General features: G+C 36.3%; 1 protein-coding gene across 1 annotated transcript in view; it reads right to left on the bottom strand.

Moving 5' to 3' along the window:
- Window positions 1-24,872, bottom strand: part of LOC145981925 (zinc finger BED domain-containing protein 4-like) — a 26,008-nt gene extending 1,136 nt beyond the window's left edge. The window contains exons 1-2 of the mRNA XM_083115421.1: window positions 24,739-24,872; window positions 21,499-22,645 (exon numbers count right to left, since the gene is read on the bottom strand). Of these exons, the coding sequence (XP_082971547.1) occupies window positions 21,499-22,645; window positions 24,739-24,872 (1,281 nt within the window). The remainder of the gene's footprint in view (window positions 1-21,498; window positions 22,646-24,738) is intronic.
- Window positions 24,873-24,896: the final 24 nt, after the last annotated feature.

Here is a 24,896-nt window from a genome sequence, read left to right as displayed (position 1 = left end):
AGAAGGAAAGGAGAGAGGGAGAGAGAAATGAAAGAAAGAAGAAAAGAGAGAGAGAGAAGGAAAGAATGAGAGAGAGAGAGTTTCTCTCTTCCTTTCTCTTTCTCTCTCTCTCTCTCTTTCTTTCTTTCTCTCTTTCCCTCCTTTGTCTCTTTCCTTATTTCTTTCCTTCGTTCTTTCTTTTCCTCAAGATTTCTTCGCACCGAGTGAATCTGAATCACGTGATGGTATGCAAAACATCGTGAAACGTGTGAGAGAACAATTCCTCAAAATCCTCGTACGTGCCCCTTTACCCACAACACGTACATTCGTGTGGCGCTAACGTACTTCGGCACCACCCTGAAATCAAGGTAACTTAATATACTATAAGGTAGCGCCATCCGAAAATTGCCGATCATGCACGAACGCGTGACGTCATGTGGGAGGATCGGTTATGCTCGGTGCCCCTTCGGTTATGTTCGTTCGGGGCTTGGCAGAAGCAAACGGCCGCTATCATTTCTATGCGAGTTTCAGAGAGGGAAAGTGTTTCATTACTTTGAGGGGTAAATATTAATTATCATACTTCGGGATGGTATTGAGGTATTCCTTTAATGATTAGTAACATAATTAAAACACGCTACTTTTAAAAGAGGGGAAAATTGCACGTGCAAAAGTATTGTAAAAATTCATTTTTCTGAAACATGATCGATATATTACAAAGAAGGTTGTCCGTGTTCTAATTAGAATTTCAGATTTCATCATTTCATAAATAGTATTATGATTTTAATAAGAAACGTTGCATGCTAAAGAAGAATTGCATAGTGAAAGAGTTACAAAGAAACAATTGATTGACAGATTTGGTTTATTTTTGCCTTTCTGTCTTTCTTTAAATATGAAAGGAAAACCCATAAGAGGATCTCTTTCTTTGTTTCCACAAGCCGGCCTCCTTGGCGTAGTGGTTAGCACATCGCACTTCAACGCCAGAGATTTGGGTTCGAATCCTGGCTTGGGCATGGATGTTTGTGAGTGTCCATTCATCATTTCATCACTCATCCCTATCTTCGCAAATTAGCCAAAAGTGGCACAAGAAGCTAAGTAAAATGAAGCAAATCAATCAATCAATATTTGTTCTCACATATACTATCACATTTACTAAATTCTCAATTTTCCCATTAAGGACAAATCAATATCTTGCCCGATTGGATTCGAATCCGGGATCCCTGGCGTCGAAGCACGATGTGCTAAGCACTACGCCAAGGAGATCGACAGAGGCCTCCGAAGTACTACGGGCTCACAGAACGTCAGAGGAGTACTATCAGATTATAAATTATGGATATTAGAGTTTAAATAATAAATAAATAAATTATATAATATATAATCTATAAATAAAAAAACACCCGTTCTTTATTTATAGAATCTCAAAGAGAGCGATAGTTTGCCAAACTAAAAAATAATCATATCTTGTTCTCACGATAATAAAAATAGAAGGCATAATAAAAAATAAATAGGTAACTATAGATTGACACAGAATTGAATAAGCTGAATTTTGATGTAACTCGTTTTTATGTGGTTCTACTGATTAACTTTTAATTGGAGTCCAAACTTGAATATCCGTAATTTCTAATCCGATAGTAGTCCGGTATAATCTATTTACAACATTTAACACAACGAAGTACAAATGCCTAATATTTAGTTTTCTGACTAAATAGTTCCTTCTTATTCATTCAGAACGTTGCAATCATTTCCAGGAACATTTCAAATTTTACATAACATCAGAAAGTATTAAAATTATACTGATATACTTAAAATCCAATCTTTACCATTCACCATAATGTAACTTTATTTTTGAAGTTATCAAATGAAAGAAGCAATATACGATCTAGATAAAATTTTAAAATCTTACTCTAGATTCGAAAGAATTCCCAATCTTCTTCATATATTTATTTACTGTACAATAATTTACGTACGGATCAAAGTTCTACATGCAAACATTTTTTGAAAAGTTTTATGTGGAGGAAGAATGATGAAATAGTTTGTAAGATAGTAGTTTCAGACTTTGAAAACGCAATTCCAGTTTTTAATTTGCAGATATTTTTAATTTCTCTGGTTCAAATTTGGCTGCAAGTTATCGTTGTCATAGTTCTAAAAAGTAATTTTTCGTATTAAGAACTTTACATACAAACGCGTGCAGAAGATGAGTCAAAGTGTACAGTACTAATTTAACTAAGTTAACCTACTCGAAATACTTGATGAGTGCTAGGAACATCAAACTTAAATGTCTTAACCTACTAATTCAAGCCTATAGAAATAGATCTTTGATCACACGGTAAATGAAACGCTTTGAGAATATCGATGAAAATATCTTAGTTTAATTAAACAATAAAGGAGAAAAGTTACATGAACTCACAATGATTGACCGTGCAAGTGTACGGATTATTATTCGTTAAAGGACTTTGTCCGCAGATTTTCCATTTCCATTCCCATGTGTGTCTGAGTCGTATAACCGGAAAATATACTCCAAGGCTGATATGCGACACACATTTGTACATTAACGCAGTAACTTGCATTACACTAATCTTAGATCTTGCTCTTTTTGACAGAAATGTACTACAAAGAAATAATGTAACATCCATTGGTTTATATTGAGTACAAGGGTACAAAATTATTCACAATATATTTGTGAAATACCAAAATTGAACAAAGTTGCAAACATTTTAATGATGGGTGTAATATTCACTTATGCAATATTTACCATCGACAACGCTATGTAACTCGAATTGAAGATGTACTAAGTGAATTTCATTTCGAATAGCGTGAAAGTTAGTACACGATCTTCGAAATGCCCATTTCCGACAACGTTTTTCACAATAATGTGAACATACAAATCACAATTCACATCGGTCTGTGTTAAATGAAATTGTTAATAATTATAAATCCGACTTACATAAAATGTACTTAACAAATCAGTTAGGCTCACTACGTACTTCGCACTAGTTGAACACATTTTCAAGATATTGATGACTTCTCTTGTAGTACTGTCGGTTAGGTTACGTTCTAGATTTTGAACTTTTTTATTTGGTTAAAGCGGTTGAAAGAGGTTGCTTGTAATCTTTAATTTATTTGCTTCATTATGCAGATGTATATTTCTCCTTTGTAATAGATCGAATATATTTTCCAACAACGAAACATTGCTTGCAGTTTGTGTATATACCAACGTCTATATATTTTTCACTTTTTTGGCAGCATAGTCTTTAGCCTGTTTAGGGCACGTTTCCTTATTGCGTGTCTTTCGTAGCGTACAGCTCTGCAAACCTTATCAGCACGTCCTACAAGCGAAGCATATTGTGAAGATAAGTGTTTAGGAGAACTACAACATTTCCTCGATTATTTGGTACTAAAGTAATTGGATGTAATTTTAGCGATGGCACTGCAGCTGGCTTCAGCACGTTCTTTGGTGGAAAATACAGAAATTCTGTTTTTAGATCTCGCACATAGTCTTCTTCACAATAATTGGCACTGCACACTTGCAATTTTTACATTTCGTCTACAAGAATGAATCCACTGTTTACTTACGCAATTATCGACTGGAAATCTATGATGTTTTATGTCAGTTCCTTTAGTTTTCTGGTTACAGTTTTCATAGCTTGCTACAGCACAATTAGACATGATTGCAGTCTACAAGTACAAAAATACAATAAAAATAAATCGAACGCTACAAAATCAACAACCTGCTTGTTCCGATTTTTGCGACGTGTTAGTAGCTAAATGTACCCCGCACCACACTTACTGCACATAGCAACGAGCACCGTTAAACCCGATCCTCCCAGATGACGTAATGCATACGTACTTCGCATAGCAACGAGCACCCCCTGCCTGAAATGTTATTGAACACACAACTTACCCATCCAAATATTATACTAGCATTACCCTTTTTCTTACTGTTGACGTGGAAAGCTGAAATTTCGCTTCCTTTTTAAATGAACGTGAGTGAAACGCATGGTTATATTTAGAAGTTTCTTGAGAGCATAGTATTTACGTTAGAAAAACAAAACGCCCCTTGTTTTATCACTAGACGTTAGTGAAATTATGCCTAGACGTTTTACATATTGGAAGAAAAAGAAGTTTGAGCTTTTGATTAAAAATCTACTTTTTTGTCTGTTTCAGTTATCCTGCACTTGCGTCACGATGAAAATAAATTGGTAAAAATATTCTCCAAGCTTATTACGATGAATAAAAAGAAACTTGTATTAGGTCTTGTAATAATAACAATTAATATTAACAGCAATAATTGTCCTAAATTTACGTTAAAAATGTTGATTCTAAAAGATGACACGATCAACTTGTATTCATTGTTCTTTAGGTCCATTAAAATAAAGAATGCTACTTCCTCTATAAACAAATGCAGTTATTTGAACCTTAAGACGCAAATCCATGCGATTTAATTAACTAAAGCACATAATGAAAATGATTCAGTGTCAGCTGTGAGGAAGGAAAAGCCGAGAAATTGCGATAAGGTAAGCTAATAATGCGACAGAATACTCCAAAAATCGCAAGACAACCCCTTAACATACCATATGCACATTAAAATTTCATTTTTGACCAAAATATGATTTTAAGACAGGAGATGTGATCGTTAATGGAGCCTATTGTTTCCTTTCCAGTAGTCAGTTAGCAGGGCGGGATTCATGAGGGGTTTGAGGGGCAAGCCCTTCACCTGCAAGAGCTGGGGAGGAATAGCTTTTAAAAGAGCAATAAAATTTTGTTATAATTACATGACTTAGAGGACTAGTATGATTAGTTGTACGAGGAATTAACTGTCTCTAATTATAATATTACTTCAAAGTGAAAAGGCTTTATTTAGATGAACGATAAGACCTTATAGTTCTTTATTTTAAATTAATAATATTTTTGTTGGTAGTGTAAGTATGTATATTATAAATTAATTAATATAATATTAATAAATGTGATTAAAATCATACCATCTGACACAACTTCATCTAAAAGTTTTAACTGAAATTTTATATAGGATGGTCTCTTAAGATTTTTGGCCTCTACATAATGAAAATCTGGGTTCGTCAGCAAGTGTTAAATTTGTTGACGTTTTTCCCACCACATGCACCTCAATGTGTCTTTTTTTTAGCCTGGTCTCAGGGATAGTACTCGACCCCCCCCCCCTTTTTTGGGTACGCTACTGCTGCCGTTGATTAGGGAGACAACTGTTATCAAAATTATCATTATAAGCCCAATAGGGATAAGATACACGAGTAAACATTCACAGAGATATTCACTTGATAAACATTTTCATTGAGGAATGCGTCAATGACTGTTTATCTTGTTTGTAATTTGAACCACACGCTTAAATGTTTAATATTATTTACGTCAGGAACGTAGAAGATACCACGTAAGATTTCTTTTCTCAATTCACTGTCTGTATTACAAGATGTATTAGCTTCTTTGGACTGTAATCCTGATTCTTCGTTGAAAAAGATGGAAGAAGTTGATAAAGTTCAATAAATACCAACTAAGCAATGAAAACAAACTAATCTCCTTGAAAGGCGTTGATGGTCTATGATTGGTTAGCGTCAATCGTTCCACGAGTCCTAAGTTCAATAGCATTGACCTTGAAGATTAGAATGTCCCACTGCAGCTGTTTTATAACAATGAAGAGCATCTCACTTTGTTAATGTCCACAGGAAGGCAAAACGTGCAAGGAAAACTCTGAAGAATCCTCGTGAAGGCAACTATATTTTAAGAACGAGGAATCTGGATTTATGTTAGGGGAGGGGAGTGGAAGAAAGCATGAAAGTGAAATACTCGTAGTCTATTTCGTGCATTCCTTTGAACTTCACTATTGAATTCATTGATTTGGCGTTACTTTACTTCGTTTTCCTGCCACCTGCTAATCGCGAAAATGAGGATGAGTGATATGATGAAATTGACAATGGGACACTCACAAAGAACATCAATGCTCATGCCGAGATTCGAACCCGGGATCCCTAACGTTCTAGGGCGATGGCCTAACCACTGCGCCACGTACTTCGGCTGAGTTGCTGCAAACAATACATGAGTGCTTGTATTCTCTTAAATTCTTTAGGTTAATTGCGGTGGTATGAATGATGATTTGATGAAAGTGATGATAATAGTCTCAGAACACCCACAACCGGGTCAGGAATCGAACCTGGTAAGACGAATATTTGAATTAAGGCACTGTGCTTTCAGACTACACTACTCCACTGAAATATATGCCGCGAGAAATTGTTCGTTTTACGACAAGAGATAGTTTTTCGCCCAATTGCCAGGCACTGCAAGTGTAAATACAGGAACACAAACATGAATTCAATTTATATCAACAGACTGCAAAGATTCTTCCCCACCCTGCATGGCATAGTCAGATAATTTCAATATGTGGGTTCCACCCCTTGCAAACGCTCTTTATCCGTTTTTCTTTCTCATTCTCTCTCACTTTTTTTCTTGTTTCTCTATCTCCTTCTACCTTTCTCACTTCATCTTCCATTTCTGTTTTTCTTTCAACTCTCCTCTTCTCTCTTCCTGAATTTATCTTCTTCTTCTCTCTTTCTTTCTGTTTCTTATCTCTATCGGTGTCGTGTCGTTTGCGCCGAGTCATTTTCGCCCAGGCTTCTTATCTGTTCATTTCCGCCGTGACATATGTCAAGACCTTCCTCAGCTGGTTTTCCCACAATCCAGAGTGTCATCACCGCCGCGCGCACGTGTGTTTATGGGCACATGGTGCATAGTGCATAAAGTAGACTGAAAACATATAATCAAACTTGTGTTTATGACGATGCACAGCTGTGTTTACACTGAAATGTTAAACCTATCCAGAGAGTCAAATATGACTTTTCTTTACTTATTTCAAAAGACGTTACACAGGATTACTTGTATCAATTTTATTCCCAAGAGAAAATACATAAATCAGTATCAGCCTATTAACTATTAATCATTTATCGTTAATCGTCAAAAAACATCGTAAATACAGTATTGTTAAAATATTGAAAGCATTCTACAAGTACTACGTAAATGTACACTTTGGAAGCAACATAAATGTGCCTGTCTATTACACTTAATTATTATGCACTACATAAAATCGTCTAAAACATTATAAATACAGTTTAATCTTTTGAAAACATTATATAAGTAATAGCTACGTATATATAAACACAATATTTCGATACACTTGCACAACAACAATACAAACGTTATTTGAATTCTTGTAGGTATGCAAATGCTTGAAGGAATTCCAGGCGTTGTTTCTATCATTTCCATATTCTCAACCATCTTGTCGTCTCTCTCAAGTCTCAGTTTTACATAAATACTAATTTCCCAATGTATATCCCTCATATATACTTTTATCTTACATTCGTTTACCAATCACCTTCTCTTTTGAATCGAAGATAAACACAGCTGGAGGTGGGCAACGTCATAAACACACGTGCGCGCGGCGGTAATGACACTCCGGATTGTAGGAAAACCCACCAAGGAAGGTCTTGACATATGTCGTGGCGGAAATGAACCGATAAGAACCCTCGGCGCAAGCGACACGGACTCATCTCTATCAATTTCTGTGACCTTCTTTCTTTCCCTCATGCTTTATTTCTTTCTGTTTGATTTTTCCTACTGGGTCTTTAAAACTTTTAATAATTTAACACTTATTTCTGCATCTTTGAAGTGTTCAAAACCTAAATTGGTGTTCTTTTCAGGTTAGCGTTTGGATCTGGCAACCATTTACAATCAGCAGCGTGCGATGATTTTGCGTTTTTAGACCGTTACGAAAATCGCTGTAACTTCGCTGTAACACCCATCCTCATCTTCGTGATTAGTCAAAAGTGGCGAAGTAAGATAAACAAAATCAATCAAACAATCACGTAATGGTGAACTTCACAAACTAATCGGTCTACAGGGTGAGCCAAAAGTCCCATTACCCCCTATGTATTTTCATCACTTAATTCATTGACAAGACATGGTTTGAATGGTTTCAACCCTCCTAAATCTTGTTTCATGTGCCTGCGTAATATTGTGTATGGAACTCCCAATTCTTGTGATCGCTTGCGGAATTATTTTATTGGTGACCTTTCAACAGATGCAGCAGCCTCAGCACACGTTTCTGCTCTCGTTGATGGGCGTCCGGAGCGGGGTCTGTCTTTGATGGAACCGGTTTCGAAAAGCTTTCTCTCCCATCGCAATATCGTTTGCTTTGGTGGGGTCGGCTTGTTAAATCTTGCAACAAAATCCCCTTGGATGTCCTTCATTGATTTTCATGTGTGAGGTCGCTCATGTGCCCAGATTCACATGACAATCCATACCTCCAAGGTATACGTTGACTCACCAGCCATGGTTCATACTATCTGTAATGACAGTGACATCACTATCTGCACACAACTACTACTACCACTTAGATCTACAACCACTAAGTATCACTACGAACCACTACCACAGCACAGACTCACATACCTACGGGGTAATGGGACTTTTGGCTCACCCTGTAGATAAATTTTTAAAGAGGAAATTCCTATAAACGTCTCAAATGTGTAACATCATTTCGAATAGAAACCTAGCAGGCCAGATTTGTATTATTTTGCGTCGCTTCCCTGTCTCTTGAGACTAATCGCGCTGATGAAGGAGCAGTCTGGGTTTTTGGTTTCTTAAAAATTATACTGTGTGTGTCCGCACTGAGACTATTTGCACCATTCTCTTAAAATGGGGACATTAAGCTGCTCGCAAAACAAAGTAATTTAAAAGATATGGTGATTTGAGGTGGGAATTTTCCCAGGAATGCTCCTACATGGAGATGCTCTGGGATCACCCAGCCTCATATAAATTGGCACCTGGGGATAACTTCGGGGAGAAGGGTAAAGCCTGGTGGAGAGTGGTGTTGCTCACATCTCCTTCACATATGGCCAAGATTGAGCGTTTACGACATGTTGGTATTTACAGGAGGTACCTTTAAGTTTGAACTAAGTATGCATGTCGGAGAAGACGTTGTGAAATGGCACTCGGATGGTTATACTGACTGCGGGTGTAGGCACCAGAGCCTCGTTGCCATGGAAAAATGAAGTTCGAGGGTGTAATACCGGGAAGAGAGGTTGGCATTCGAGTGCCTTAGCAGCATGAGACTCGAACCTGGATCATTCGGTAGAGAGATCTTGAGTCGACCACTCAACGCACTTGGTCACCAAGGCGATTCCAGGAAGCCAGTATTTGTTCTTTATGAAGTTATAGTTCCGCTTAGCTGTTTTCATCCGACAGATACTAAATTAAGTATGTTGGCATATAGAAACATGCTATTTTCGGTGGTCAATTTGAGTTTGAGTTTTAAGTACAAAATCGGGCCAAAAATTATCCGATATCCGTTGCTGAAGGATTTGTAGAAGATCCGTACAGTGAAATACGAACATAACGTATAAAATAATATGTGCATAGCCCGTAAAACGGATAAACAATAACACTGTCCGGATAATGAACACATTCGGATATCCGGACATTTAAGATAATCCGGATAATTAGGATAAATCGAATATCCGAATATCGCATATACGGATATCGGGATAATGTATATTAGAATATCCAATATCCGGATATTTAAAATCTAGATACATAATATCCGATATCCGGATTTGGCCATCCCTAGTTCTAAGTCCATTTTATGCACAGATAGGATTGAACCTACAGTTTAACGAGGGATCCCAACCAGAATATGACCACCGGGAATCGAACCCGGGACCTATTGAATACAAGGCGGTGGTCCTTTTAAATTTACTATCCTAAAATTTTCTACCTTCCTCATAACTGAAAAGAAGAAATTGTTATCTTATTCTCAGATATTCATCAGGACAATCAAATATTTACCAATGTACCAATCGAATGAAAGTTCAAAAGCATACAAAACTAGACTTTTTTCATTACACGAGAACAATATTTTCAATAATATTATTTTTTTGTAAATAATGATCTTAATCGCTACTATAGATATTGTTTTGTTTTCATCATGTTTGCTTTCCAAATTCATTCTACGATTTCTTCATGTTTGCAATGGCACAGCTGTAACGGGATCGGTTGGTTACACAAAACAGAAGTCTCTTTTTTAATCTAAGAAAGACAATATTTGTTGTCTTGTGTGCTCTGCGAAAGCCCTGCATAAGTATAGGTATGTTGGCAGATAAGAGCAGTAATGTGGAAAGCTATATGTTTCTACAACCTTGTTGACATTACGATGAAAATAAACAATGCAATTCTCTTCACAACAGCATGGAAAACCTCTTGAAGGTTAAAGAACTACGGAACCGTTATTGCAAATGTCATAAACCAGAAGAATAGAAAACCATTTCCAGTTAGAAAAAAAAACAACAGAGAAAAGCTACCCGATATCAGTGTTGAAACTGACAATTTCTGCTTTTGAACGAACAATAGTTAGGCTTCTACAAATTGTTACTCGTACATGTGCAATTTACTTGTCAATGCGAGTTTTATGACATGAGAAATATGATAAGAGTTATAGATTTTTTTATGGCATGAAATTACTGATATTATTTCGACAAATATAGTATTTTTTTACTACCTACTACCTTTATTGAAAATAAGACACTATTTCATAAAGCTTTGGATAATTCCAGTAACCTATTTCGAAGCATATGGGCAAATACCCCAAGGGATAAAAATTTACCACCCTATTTGAAGCTACTTCACATTGATTTGTATTTTCAAAAGTTACATACATGTGTGTGTGTGTGTGTGTGTTGACAATATTTAAAGCAAGTTAACTGAGGTTTGATTTACTAAAGTAGGACGTCATTACGTTTACACCTGCTAATATGTGATTCCATTTATACCATGTCTGTGGTTATCAGTAACTAATTTGTACTGATTTCTATTAGTATCACTATTGTCATTTACTTGCTATAACCTGCGTGCAAAATAAGAAGTGCTGCAACAACTCCAAGCCGATAGTTTACTAAATACGTAGATGATTATGGCTGTAGCAACTTGACTCTAATTATGATTATTAGCGTCATCTTTGAAATATCTCATAAAATATTCACTTAAACTGTTAGGTCATCTGTTCTCCTACGACTATCTGATACAGGGCTATAATTGCCCTTGCATTTAATACGCAAGGATCATTGAGTTTCAATTGATTTCATTCAGAGTGCCCTCAAATTGAGATTGATGTTATTGATGTCATGGCAGCAATTGAGGTTTTTTGTCTTATTGTCAAATTTGTCTTTACAATGCGAGTCACCAATACAATACAAGAAATCTAAACCTAGTTATCTATTTTATTTATTGTATAAATTAATAATAATATATGTTGACGATGTCGATACATTCTTGTAATGTCTTACAAGATCTTACCTTATCTTTAATAAATATTTTCTTTCTTTCTTGCAACAATTGTGCGATATTATTAGTATCCGAATTACAAACCTTGGTGTCTCATTCTCTGTCTTTATGCATTTTTCCTTTCCCCTCTCCTTTCCTCCGCTTCTCTCTGCCTTTGTGTTTTCCCTCTATCTCTCTTTTCCCATCTTTCTTTCTATTTCTCTCATTCTCTCAATATCTTTCTCCTTTTCTCTCCCTCTCTCTTTTTCTGTTTCTCGATACACTTCTGTCTCTCTCTCTTTTCTTTCATCGCAGCATCTGGGGCAGACGGAAGATAAGCTATGTATATTATGTAAATAAACGTATTATCATAAGAGGAGTAATAATGCAATGGAACGTTCATTGTTGTGCAATCAAGCAAAAATGAAGAAAGTCGCAAGTTCAGTTTCATTGTCATAGTATCACAGATGCCAACTAAAAGTTGATTGGTACTTGTATTTGATATAGTGGCTACATGCGCGTTTCATTTTTTTCTTTATTTTCAGCATCGCATCCCCTAATTTCATTCCGCACCCTCCTCACCTCAGCACCTCTAATGATTAATCCTGGCGCTGCCGCTGTGTCTATCTCACTCATTGTTGCTGTATCTTTTCCTTCCTGCTTCTCTCTGGCTTAAATATCATGAAATATTGTGCAGGAGAACTACGTTCGTTGCTATAAAATTAATAGTAGAAACGAACATAATACTTTTAAATAGGTAAAGCTATCCCCTGCATATTGCAGTATTCCATGGGTAGATGTCGAGGTAGGATCTCACACATTCACGATCTCGGCCGTTTGTTAAAGTGATGTGATCAGCATCTGGATCCGGCCGCCTTTATCCCTCAGGGTTGCCTCCAGGTACCCATTTATTAGAAACTCCGAACCTCTCCAAGCAGGGACATTGCTTGAAAGATTCCACGGCGGGAATCGAACCTGGGTCTCCCTCACGGCAGTCAAACATTTTTCCGACCCGATCACTCAGTTCTAAATAATTGTATAAACCGATAATATAATAATGACAAGCTGTTACCACCTCCCCGATGGCGTAGTGGTAACGTCGTCGCCATTTAATCAAGGGGTTCCAGGTTCGATACTCGGTGGAGGCAAACTGTATGTCATGGGAGTTGCACTACTCTCTTTTTTAAGCGCGGCCAATACTTTATATTTGCATTCATATACTCAACATGGAATATACTATTCTGGTATATTTTCTATCAAACAGTATTAGAACCCCTATCAAAATATATCGAATTAGACTTTCTGTGCATGGAGTGTACGGAAAACAAATTCAATTCAAATTATTACTTTTATTGTCATTTTGTTGTTATATCCCTATAAGGGAATCTATTTTATTCCAAAGCCAGGCAATCGTTTTATATTTTTTTTCATATTTCATACAAAATATAAAGTTATTCTATTGTTACTTTTATAGACCTCGCTGAAAAGAAGACATTGAAACTTAAGGGGGAATTTCAGTCATGAAGGTTACGTTGTGTGCAATGGCAACGTCAAAGGCATGAAAAGATGGCAAAATGAGAGGTCTGACTACTAACAAAAGTATAAGTACCACCCCCTCCTTTGTGTGACCTCTCACATAAAAAGTTTATTTTTTTTAATTTTGAAAGCTCATGGAACTATTCATAGCTAAGATTAAGTGGTAGAAAATTAGAAAAGTTCTGTCTTGGTTCCTGCTTCTTACAATAATTATACTACGAAACGGCTTTATTTTCGTTATTGATTATCAAAATCAATAACTCTTAGGTTTTTGCAATATGAAATCAACTCTGTTAAATTCTGCTTCGTGACTCCCATGAACACCACTGAGTAAAAAACATGACCGTCACAAGTTGCAGAAAGAGGGTGCAAAGGCTTGTTACAGAAATAAAGTTCCTTTAGTTAGTATTAGAACAGAATAACAAAAGTAAAAACTGTCTTAGATCGAAAAAATAAGTGCAAAATAAGAAACGAGATTATACTTTCACCTTCTCTCATTTAAACTGAAGAATAAATGATTCCACAATTTCCAAAATTACAAACATTGTAGTTTTACGTGGGAGGTCATACAACATACACTTTATGAATGCAATATACCCTAGCTTTGAAAGCCTTTACTTGAAAGAGTTGCTTATTGATTTGCTTTATTTTACTTCGCTTCTTGTGCCACTTTTGGCTAATTTGCTCAGATGGGGATGAGTGATGATATGATGAAATTGATGAATGGACACTTAGAAACATCCATCCCCAGGCCGCGATTCGAACCAGAGACCCCTGGCGTCGTAGCGCGATGTGCTAACCCCTCCCCCACGTTGGTCGGCTTCAAAGATTTGTGTAAAAGTTAATAACAAAATACAATAACTATAAGTAAATGTAGAAAAAAGGAAAACAGTTATGCTGAATCATCTGATGGATCGAGTAACAATGTATCCCCATATATATAATAATAATAATAATAACAAAAATGGGTTATTTTATTATATAAAATTATTTCTTTATAATATTCATTATTAATGACAATCATGACCGTGGTATTAATGATTATTGTTATTATTATTTCTACTAATCAAGTTCGATCAATGGCCTGACCTGCCCCTCCAAAAAATTCTGGCAACGCCGATGGTAAATGTCTTCAACAGCAAAGAAATAGCCAATCTGTATGTCCCGAGGAAATCCCTTCACTCTCCCCGTTGTGGTTGGCATCAGGCGATAACACGTGACCCAACGGTGAAGATCTAGTCAAGGACAGCATGACTGGAGGAACATCATGTGGGTAAAGGATTCACACGGACAGAATTTCCATACAATGGATTGAATTTTCCTGTCACGTCCGCCCTCTGCGAAAACTCTGTTCGACCAAGAGATGTAGCTTCGAAAGCTGTGACTTGCCTACATCATTTCAACACGGCACACTTTTTCCCAAAAAAGAAACAAGCTACAATAATGAGAGAATCTCTCAAGTTACACAATTTTCCTATCATAACAGAGAGTGTGCGTTAGTTGTCGAATTTTGATGAGTTTGTATACTTTCAATAGTTACGCACTAAAAATGCCTAAAAAATGCCTGAAAATATTCACTAAAAAGGTGCTGAAAAATATGTAATTAAATAGGCCTCTCTAGTCTTCTTAAACCCGAAGGTTTATGGCAGCAGCAACACCAGCCTTCCATCTGTCCCTATCCTGGGCAAGATCTATCCACTCCTTTCCATCCTTACCGATTTTCTTTGGGTCCATCTCAACGGTTATCCATCCATCTTCATCTTGGCATTCTTACAGGTCTCTTACCATCAGGTTTCCCAACAAGAATCCTGCAAACTCCTCTTTCCTCTCCCATTCGTGCCACATGGCATGCCCACCTAAGTCTTCTTGATTTAATCAACTTAAAATAACCTTATCTATTTTAAAGGTTTTCTTTCAGTTACCGCAAAAACCATATATGTATACAGATATTTGTTCTTTTTTCAGCTCATACGATTTTGCAAACAATAAATGTAAAAGTTGCAGTTCTGAATTCTTCCACATACTCTTGTTTACTTTACACTGCTGTCTTTTAAACGAAAGAAATATTACATTCCTTAAAGATCATGATTGCACTTGATTACAAAGTGATATTTCAAATTTCAATCTTAACTCCTGTTTTCTGCAAGAATACTTTTATACTCAGAAAAGCTCGCTCAACTTCACAAGATACAATTGGATAATATTTTTAGGCAACAGTACGCGACACGTTAATTTCAAGATCATCTATAGACTGCCCATTGCACTCTTGTCGTTTCTCTCTCATTGTTGAGTGTTCCTCACAAGTCTTATCTCCATGTTTTGTAAACGAAAGTGGAGAATAAACAGCAGTGACAGAAGAAAATAGGAAGTTAAGTTAAAAAGGCAATACGCCTAACACACGATGTACAATACAATTTTAGTATTTTAGTGGTGAATGTTGGAATATGCAAGAAGTTTATATATATTATTCATATATGCATTTGCATATGCAATATGCACTTATCAGAAAACTTTTAAAATATGCATTTGTAAATGCAACATGTAAAATGCAAAAGTATCCGGCCCCTAGTTATTTCTCCTTTGCTAATACAGGACACACACTGAACTCGAATATAGTGGCGGCGATTGGGTTCCAAAACTGGGAGGGCAAGGACAGTTAACTTTCCTTTGGTACATGAGGTTTAGCATAGTGTGGAGGCAAAAGTGACAAGAAGTAGTAAGGCAACTGCCCCCCCACGACCCCCAAATTGCCGCCATTGCTGGAATGTAAAAATTAGCCTTAATACACTGACACACAAGAATGATACCTATATTGTTATTTTCTATTACACAATACATCAAAATAATATATGATATAAACTTTCTTGATTTGAGGGTACACTTCCAAATATCGCATATATATATATATATATATATATATATATATATATATATATATATATATATATATATGACAGTGACAGGTTGCCTATGAAATCTGCGAAATCTGTATGATTCCACTATGTGTTCTGTCCATGTATTTTGCGATAGTTTTTTCATCAATTTCATCCTCTCATCATTCACCTTCATATTCGACACATAGCCATGTTGCCAAAAGTGACTGATTGCAATAAATCAAACGACTGAAGTAAATATTTATTCCACAGAAGTTGCATTATAAATATAATATGTGTGTTTGCATGCACAAACGCACAAGCCAGCCTACGACGCAAAGTGGTTAGCGTAGTGTGCTACGAAATCAGAGTTCCTATAGGTTCGACTCTTGGATAAGGCGTGGCTATTTCACTGTGTTTGTTCATTCATCTATTTCATCAATTCATCATTTATCCTCGTCGTCGCGATTAAACTGGAGAGAAAATATAAAAGGGATAAAAATCTACAAGCATGCCAACACACAACAGCATGCATAATCATACACAGTCAAGCAGAATAACAAAAGGAAATAAAAATAAGCAAGAAAAAAATTGCAGTATCGGCCAAGGTAAAATAACAATGGAATAGAATAATGACGAAAAAAATTAAAAAGGAGTGATACGTAATGAAGTAGTTAACAAAGAGAGGAAGAATAAGCGAGGCAAAAGTTAATGAAGACGCATTCTTCCTTGCAACAAGAAAGTGAAAGAAACTGAGATGCTTGTGCCGAGGAACTCACACATATCAACCTGGTTCGTGTCCAATTGGGACAAACGCCAGGTAACCTTGAAAGTGTCAAGTGTGGCTGTTTCCCCTGTTTCCTCAAGATAACGAGTTTCGAAACGGAAGGAGAACGTGAATTCAAGAATTAGAGTGGACGATAACGAAGTAACTTGTGCAACTATTTGTATTGCAAATCCTGTTTTTCTTGTTTGCTTAGAAAGCTAGTCTTTATTCCAGGGAGTCGTAACGTACCCAATTTGCGTTACACGGTACGTTCCATTTTGTAGGAGGAAGAGTATGGTTCAGCTGCTGGTACCCATGGAACGTAACGAAATGCAATATGTTACAGACTGACGTTACAGAGAACGTAACAAAATGTATTATGGTAGATATTAACGTTATAAAGGAACGGAACGAAATGAGCACATTGGAACATAACGTAATATGCAATATGGTATATACTACCGTTACAAGGATACAAGGAACGTAGTAACGAAATGCATTGTGGTATATACTAGCGTTACAAAAAAACGTAACGAAATGCAACATGGTAGTAAATAACGGTACATAGGAACGTAATGAATGCAATCCTCCGTAACGGAACGAAGTGAAAGGCAATATGGTTAATTAACGTTACATAGGAATGTAACAAAATGTAAACCACTGTAGCGGAACGGAACAAAATGCAGTTGGGTACATACCATCTGCATAAGGAACGTAAATAAATTCAGTATGGTAGATGTTAACGTTACAAGGAAAGAACAATTCACAAATGTTTGCTAGTAACGTTATAGGTGCGTGACAAATATAATCTATTAAACATCAAGGAAGAAAAAGGAATAGCCCAAATCTCTTGCCATTCATTGGAACATTGCGAAAAATAACTCAGTATATTGTGTGGGATTAATGTTTCGTTAAAAATATGGTTGTTTGTAAATTAATGAATTTCCACCAGGGTTGTTAAAGGATCAGGAATTTTAAATCAATTCAATTCAGGTTCAGCAGGGAATATTAGCAAGCATAAATGAATCTGGACCGTAAAGAGCCTTTTTATGTTTAAGGTATTTAAATAAGTTCCAGGAACCTTTTTTCTGGATCAATTGAAATACGGCACAGGGTCCTTCGTTCCGGATCAATTTAAAGACGGTCTAAGTTCCATATTTGAAATGAAACAATACGCAACTTGGACCGAATTTACACTGTGATAGAACAGGTTCCGGTATTGTTGCGGAACCCAATAGAACCCATTAGTTGATGGGTTCGTGGACGTTTAAAAACCCTGATTTGAAAATTACATTTTTGGCTCGAAATTGAATAAACCTTCCATGTAGTGTAGAAATGAGTAGCCATAGGCGTGCGCACGAAGTCCAAAGGGGGGGGTTAATGCCCCGCCCTAATCATGGACGTCTGCAGATATTTTCGACTGAGGGAGAAGCGAGGTATTTTTCCATGGGGCATATTACCCCGATAATAGTGTTGCCCCCTCAAGAAACACCACTTGAATTCGAAATTATCGCATTCCTGCATACCCATTATAATAATTAAAGTAAATTACTATGACTGGAATCAAATTATACGTGTGAAATATATACTTTTAGCTGACATTCGTTTTCTAAAGGAGAGAGGTGGCCATCCGCACCCCCCTTTCAGATTTCCATGCCCCTATATTATTATACTTTAATCCAGAAATTTAGGGGAGAGGAATTTTATCGCCGGTTATTAAACTATATTATGCTCTTGAAGAAAATGAAGTATTTTTAAGCCAATGAAAGTTCACAAAACAACTACGGCTAAAGAAGGTGCAGTGGCGCAACCACAGGGGGGGGGAGATTGGGCCTCAACCTTGGACGGAAATCAATTCTAAGGGGTAAGGTTGCAAACATTGAACTATGGAAAGAAAGGTTGCAGAATCTAAGAGTTGCAGGACAAAACGATACTAAAGACGGATTTAGTTTTCACGTCTTTCGTGCATTATTTCTTCCAGACGGTCAAGAGCATCTGCAAGGAGGCACAGAAGGGCAATTGCCCCCTTTCGATTTATATCTTTATACAAATGTAAATAAAGTTATATAAAATTGTCTAGCTCGTTTCGCTCGCAATATCTGCTTTTCTTACAGTCTTGTCAATTTCAAACCCTTAGCTATAGTGGAACCATGAGCAAAACAACCTGCGCAGACCCACGACTCCTGTACACCATACTCCCGCTTGTAGGGGAGGGGGAGAGTGGACCATGCTTCCTTATGGCCCGAGGTGGAGGGAAGAAGGGAAAGCTGCGCGGGGACTTTTCGTCCCAAGGTTTTTTTCCTTGTGGTCGATGTATAGGGGACGGCGGCAGTCAGCCCTGGACGCCGAACGATGTAAATAGAAAAAAAAATGTAAAAGAGAATGTCATGGGCCTCCATGATTTTTTTGCGCCATATTAAATCAATATTGTTTTCAGTTTGCAAAAATTTGGATCTAAAAGTTTTCTTGATCGCTTCGCTAGCAATTTATTTTCTGTAATGCATTGTAAATTACCAGAGGGAGAAGTAACAAGAAGTAAGTACGTCAGACTATTACAAACAGTTGAGTCTTAAATGTATGAACAATTGTTTGGGGGAGAAGAAGCGCACACATTTCAGAGGCATATTTTTTGTTGTTTGTTGTGGGGGCGAATGAATTCATTATGTAATGTATTAATATAGGCTATATAAATTGTGTACGTATAATAATAGTGCCATTATTACTACTATTATTAATAGTTTATCCAAGTACTCCCCCCGCAGACAAGAATTTGTGGTTACTCCTCTGAGGGGGTGCATCATTTTCTATGTAATTGAAAACTATCGCGCTTCGTTCTCTGGCAAATTTCTTAAAAATAAAAGTAAGGACATTTTGAACAGGACACTTAATAACATAATGGCGATGTCTTCCATTCCTAACTCCCAGGTGTGGGCAGACGTTGTAACATGCACTTTTAGTGACCATTGATTTCTACCATAAATTGCTACTACTAGATAGTGAACATAGAAGTGCATGTTTGGACACACGCCAGAGATTGTGCTTATGGCAATGGTCATCGTTAGTGCTCGAAAGTTGATGTGTGTGTGTGTTCAGTAGACTTTCAGCTATGCAATTGCGGGCGCGCACTTATGTGTGTGTAACAAATTTACTTTGTTTTTATATAGTCTTGTGCAACGTACGCATACTGTACTTTAGCGAGGACAAGAATTTACATGACCCCAACTCAGCCATGCAAAAATTAAACTTTGATAGTTATTGGAGCCCATTTTAATATTACAATTGTGGGTTCAGTATTTTTGAGGTATCGATAAGACATGTGGAACGACTGATTCTAACAAAATGAGTCAAGTTCAAAAGATATGTGGATGCTATTTGTCATCTCCATTTACATTCCATGCTGTTACACGGGATGATTTGGTAGTAGAGTGATTGACTATTCGGTTTCCATTCTTCAAAAACTCATTGTCCAGAACATTAGAAAGTAACATGCTGATTTGGATACACACACAGGCAGACACGTGCGTCCATCAAGGTAATTAATGTACATTAATTTGCATTTGCGTGCGTCTTTTGATAATTTATCAGATGCCATGCAATAATTACTTAGACAAGATAATGACAATGATGTTGCCATTTTTTGATATTTTATTAAGAGAATTTTATAACAAGAGAACTAAACTTAACCTTAGGAAGTAGCGTGTTTGAAAAACAAGAATTGATTTTAGGTTACATATTAGGAGGCTAACAGTAACGTCTGTTATTGAGTGGTGTTCCTGAGTAATTTGCTCTAAATGTTACATTTTGAGGTACATTCTAAAATGGCTGTCAAATTTATCATAAAAAATCTAAAAATTTACACTAATCTCTCACAAAGAAATAGATATCATGGGAATTAATACAATAAAAAAAAATTAGGATTTGTTCACCAACCAAGGAATAACAATATTTGCCATATATTCAACTCCCTACAACATCGAAGCTCAATTTTTTTTAAAAAAATGTAAATATACATATATTTAAAGTATGCATTCGTACTGTATAAGCATAAGAATAGAACGGAGGTTCTGAAAAGCATATATTGAAACAGTTTTTAAAATTTTGTTGAATATCTTTATTATTCTCTTAATCATTCCAAGGTAAATTCTAAAACAAGGAAAAAAAAGACCTTATTACTTAAAAAACTAGAGAAATTTTGTATCTTTCAAAACAAAGCAAATACACTGTCATTTCCTTCAGGTGTCAATTTAAAACTAAACAGAATTCCACAAATTTGACATGAATAAAAATATATTTCATACTCTTGTATAACATCAGTATATCTGTGCAATTTTGTGAACAGGTAAGACAGCTACTCAAAACTAAATGTATTAATTACTAGGAAACATTAAACAAGTACGAGCAAAATTGTTCTTTTAATTAAATTACTTCTTATGGAACCTCTGAAAAGATTTTCTTTGGTTACAGCTACTTATGTATAATGAACTATAAGATCACAAAAAAAATCAAGTAATTATATACATTATTAATCTAGACAGTAATATTCCCCACATTTTCAACATGTTGTACAAGATCTTTCTGTGGTGTATCATTGGATTCCACAAAGTTTGCTACAATGTTTGTAGTCAATTCTGTGCTGCTATTTCTGAGATTGCTTTTTAATGAAGATTTAGTTAGATTTTTTTTCATGAAAATATAATTATTTCTAATAACAAGTATGTCATCAATAATTTCGGTTGCCATATTACACCTGAGTGGGTTTAGTATGAATTTCAGAGATGAAAAGAGTCTCTCGACACTAACTTGTGTTGCAGGAGTAGAGAGAACAATACAAGCCAAAATGTACAATTCGGGACAACTTGATTTTCTAATTTCCCAGAAATTTAGAACATTTTCAGTCCTTTTCAGTCTTCGAGTTGAAACAAAGTAAGTGTCCAATAATGACGCAATATTAAACTTTGGTGCAGATATGGTATTCCGCCGCAATAAATCTTGTTTCTTTAAGTAGTTTGTGACATGGTCACTGTCATCATCTTCAGTGCTGGAATCTTCTTGTTTCTTTACCTCTCCACACACTGATAAGGATTTCATGTGTTCAAGTCTTAACCACAACTTCTGGAGATACACCTTCGCCACATGGATGTTTTCTTCACTTAAAACAGAAAAGTACCTGGGATCCATGTAAATAGAAGCAAGAAATCCTGGATACTCAAATAATGATGGAAGTCTCTCTTCGTTATTGACATATAATGCTTGTTTTTCTCGTTTGTCCATGCCCTCTACTATGTGGCGTGCAAGGTCTGTGTTGATTGTTGATGTTTTAAGGCGACACTCCAGCCATATCCCGTAGAAGTCGCCAAGTAGAAGCTGTTCTTCTTGCAGCCTCTTTGTGGCTACTTTGGCTGGTTCCAGTGACGTCAAAATAGCCTCAATGTATATCCAGTCTTCTTGCTTTATTTTAACTTGCTCTTGATAGTAATCCCCTATGAACTTTTTAAGTGTAAAAAGTGACTGGAGCATATCATTTGTGCTGTTCCATCTTGTCGGGACATCAAGGGATGGTACCGGCAGTGATTCTGCATTCAATTGACGCCGTGCTGTAGGCGATCGTAAGACACGGCATGCTGCTTGACATGTCACAATAATATCCTTAACTTCAGGAATGGAATTGAGAGCATCATTCACGACTAAATGAAGAGTATGCGACGCGCAACGAACGGATTGGAGACGATAATCTTTACTCGTCAATTCCATTTCAATATCTTCATCTTCGTAAGTGTCTTGAGAAATATTAGACATCTTTGTTTCTTGATCTTCCCCAATAAGTTTCCCGGCTTTAATCATGTTTGCTCCAGTGTCTGTAGTTAAACTATATATATTCTCCACGGGCACATTATACTTATCCAGAATGTTCAACAATTCGTAACGCAAATTGCTACCTGTTTGAGACACAAATAACTCTTGAACTGACAAAGTACGCAATTGGAGAGCCCCATTTACAACAAACTGGACGTTGACACCAAAGAATGATCGTCCATTTTTCGAAGTAGAATCAACTTTTAGATGTATCAATTTTCCCTCCATTTCGCCGCGTATTGTTTCTCTGATCTGCTGGGCCTGACTGAATAGCATGTTCCGTACACCTTCCTTGTTCACGATAAACCTGCAGAGAATAAAATTTGCTTTAATCCTTAATTGATAAGTTGTTTCTTGATTTTTGAAATTTTCAAGACATTTGTTTCAAACCCAAAATAGAATTAAAATTCTTAAAAATATTTTTCAAATAGTATGAATTAATTATATTATCAAGCTTTCATCAACTAGGCAAATGCTACAAATATGAGAAAGCAGAACACTTTTTTGGTGAAAGTGAAAAAGATTGTTATTTAAAACCATAATAGGTTAACCTCTATCAGTGTGTCTAGAAACTAACGCAGCTTGCATGCAATAAACAGTGTTATTTGATGCAATCAACGCTCTTTAGTAAAGTTTGAACTAATGAGGAAGTTATAACACCACCCTCCCTGGTCACAGCACTGGGCTTTGGCAATAGGTCTTTTTGCTTCATTCAGATATACCTAAGGCTGTGAAAAGGATATATGTGACACCTATATTTATTTTATTTTCTAAAATATATTAACAATAGTATATAGGGGATATCTAAATAAGTTGTACTGCATGCTCAGTTCCATCCAGCACTGGAAAGCTACAGAATGTTAGCATAACCTGTCTCTAGGCATATGGAGTACAGTGAGTTTGTTTTGTCTCTGCGCAGAGTTAGCACGTGATATGGGACAGATGCCGGCATTTTCGTCCCGTAACGTCTAGCATGCAGACAATTATACAGTATTTATATTACATATTCCGACCTAACCTGTGTTATAAGAGTTTAAAACGAACGCACTGTATATGTAACAACTTTGTAAAATTGAGGAAAATTTGACATAATATTTGAAAACTTTATATTAATTAGTTTTGTTTGAGTGTACAAAAGTGTGTTAAATATCATTTGATGAAAAAATGTGTCTCATACATATCAGTCTTCAGAAAATTACTTTTCCAGACAGTTATACTTAGTTTACTTATTCAAAGAGTAACTGTTGCAGTTGAAATTACTCATGATTATGTCAGTGAGTAACTAGTTTTACAGTTATTTGAAAAACTAACTTAACGTAATTGCATTCCTTCTAAACATTGTAAGGATATACAGAACTCTCTACCTTCATTACATGAGGCTGGATCAATAAAATCAATGTATTTGAAGTAACCTGAAATGAATTTCTAAGGAATTCTAACTAAAGAAGGTAGCTGTAACCGTAGCAGAGTTTCATTTTTGCAATAGATGTAACTTTATGACGTTACTTTTACTATTCTTTAAGACAAATTTTTAACTTTAAAATTTGTAGCGTTGGGGGAAAAAGTTAAATTTGGCAACACTGTTTCAACTATGGGCTCCCGCGTAGCCAAATTATTAGTGATTTAACATTTGGCGCTAGCGGTCCAGGGTTAAATTCCTGGTGGGAGCCCTCCAAAATTTCAGTCCTGCCCAGCTACGCGAGGACAGTAGTTGAGCTAGTTAAGGAGTGGGTTCTGTCTTGAAAGCCAGAAATAGCTGCGATGGACTATGCGCGGACCAAGCGTCATCCTTTGAAAAATCAGCTTAGAGTTGTTGGCATTTGAATAATTAGTCTTGTTTGTATACGTCAAATTGATTTAAGGGCCTTTCTCTTAGAGGGGTAGTTTAGCTTCCAACTATTTCTTTTCTGGACGCTTTTGTTTCCTTTTTTTTTCGGAATCTCCTACTAAGGCAAGAAAGCTGGGCTTCGTTCCATTTTGAATTTAGGACATCCACGCTTTGTTGCAATTCGTCATTTCTAGTTGCTCATTAAAACTTCAGTGTTTGGTTTAATCTTGATTGTTGTCATAATATTACAATGCGATGACATACCACAGACATAAAATCCAAAATAAAATTTCTTAAATATTTATTTTCTTGTAATTAATGATCATTGGGTGTGTTCAATTTTTCGCAATAAAATATCCAACAGAAAGTAACTGCAAAAGTAAGTTATTCTTTAAATTGAGTAGCTGCACCGAACCTACTTTTTGAACCAAGCAACTGACTCGAGTAACTTTCCGAACACTGATTAAGACTGTCCGTTACTAACAATGAAAATAATTTCATTCGTATACAATGTGAACATACTAAGGAATACATGTAAAGGACAATCTGACGACATTGATGAAAATACGCACCTGTCAGAAGCTGGCATCGCTTCCAAAAGAGGATTCACTATATCTTGAAATGCTTGGTCATTCATCAGTGAAAAAGGACGTCCGTGCTCCGAGATGAGTCGGATGCAAGACTGCCTGAGGATGTCTGCGGTCATCTTTACATTTAGGAGAATATTGGC

The sequence above is a fragment of the Lepisma saccharinum genome, chromosome 30 (genome assembly GCF_977018435.1).
Source record: "Lepisma saccharinum chromosome 30, izLepSacc3.1, whole genome shotgun sequence".
NCBI classification, from domain to species: domain Eukaryota; kingdom Metazoa; phylum Arthropoda; class Insecta; order Zygentoma; family Lepismatidae; genus Lepisma; species Lepisma saccharinum.
Note: the sequence above shows the minus strand (reverse complement) of the source record. Positions and strands in the feature narration are given on the sequence as shown.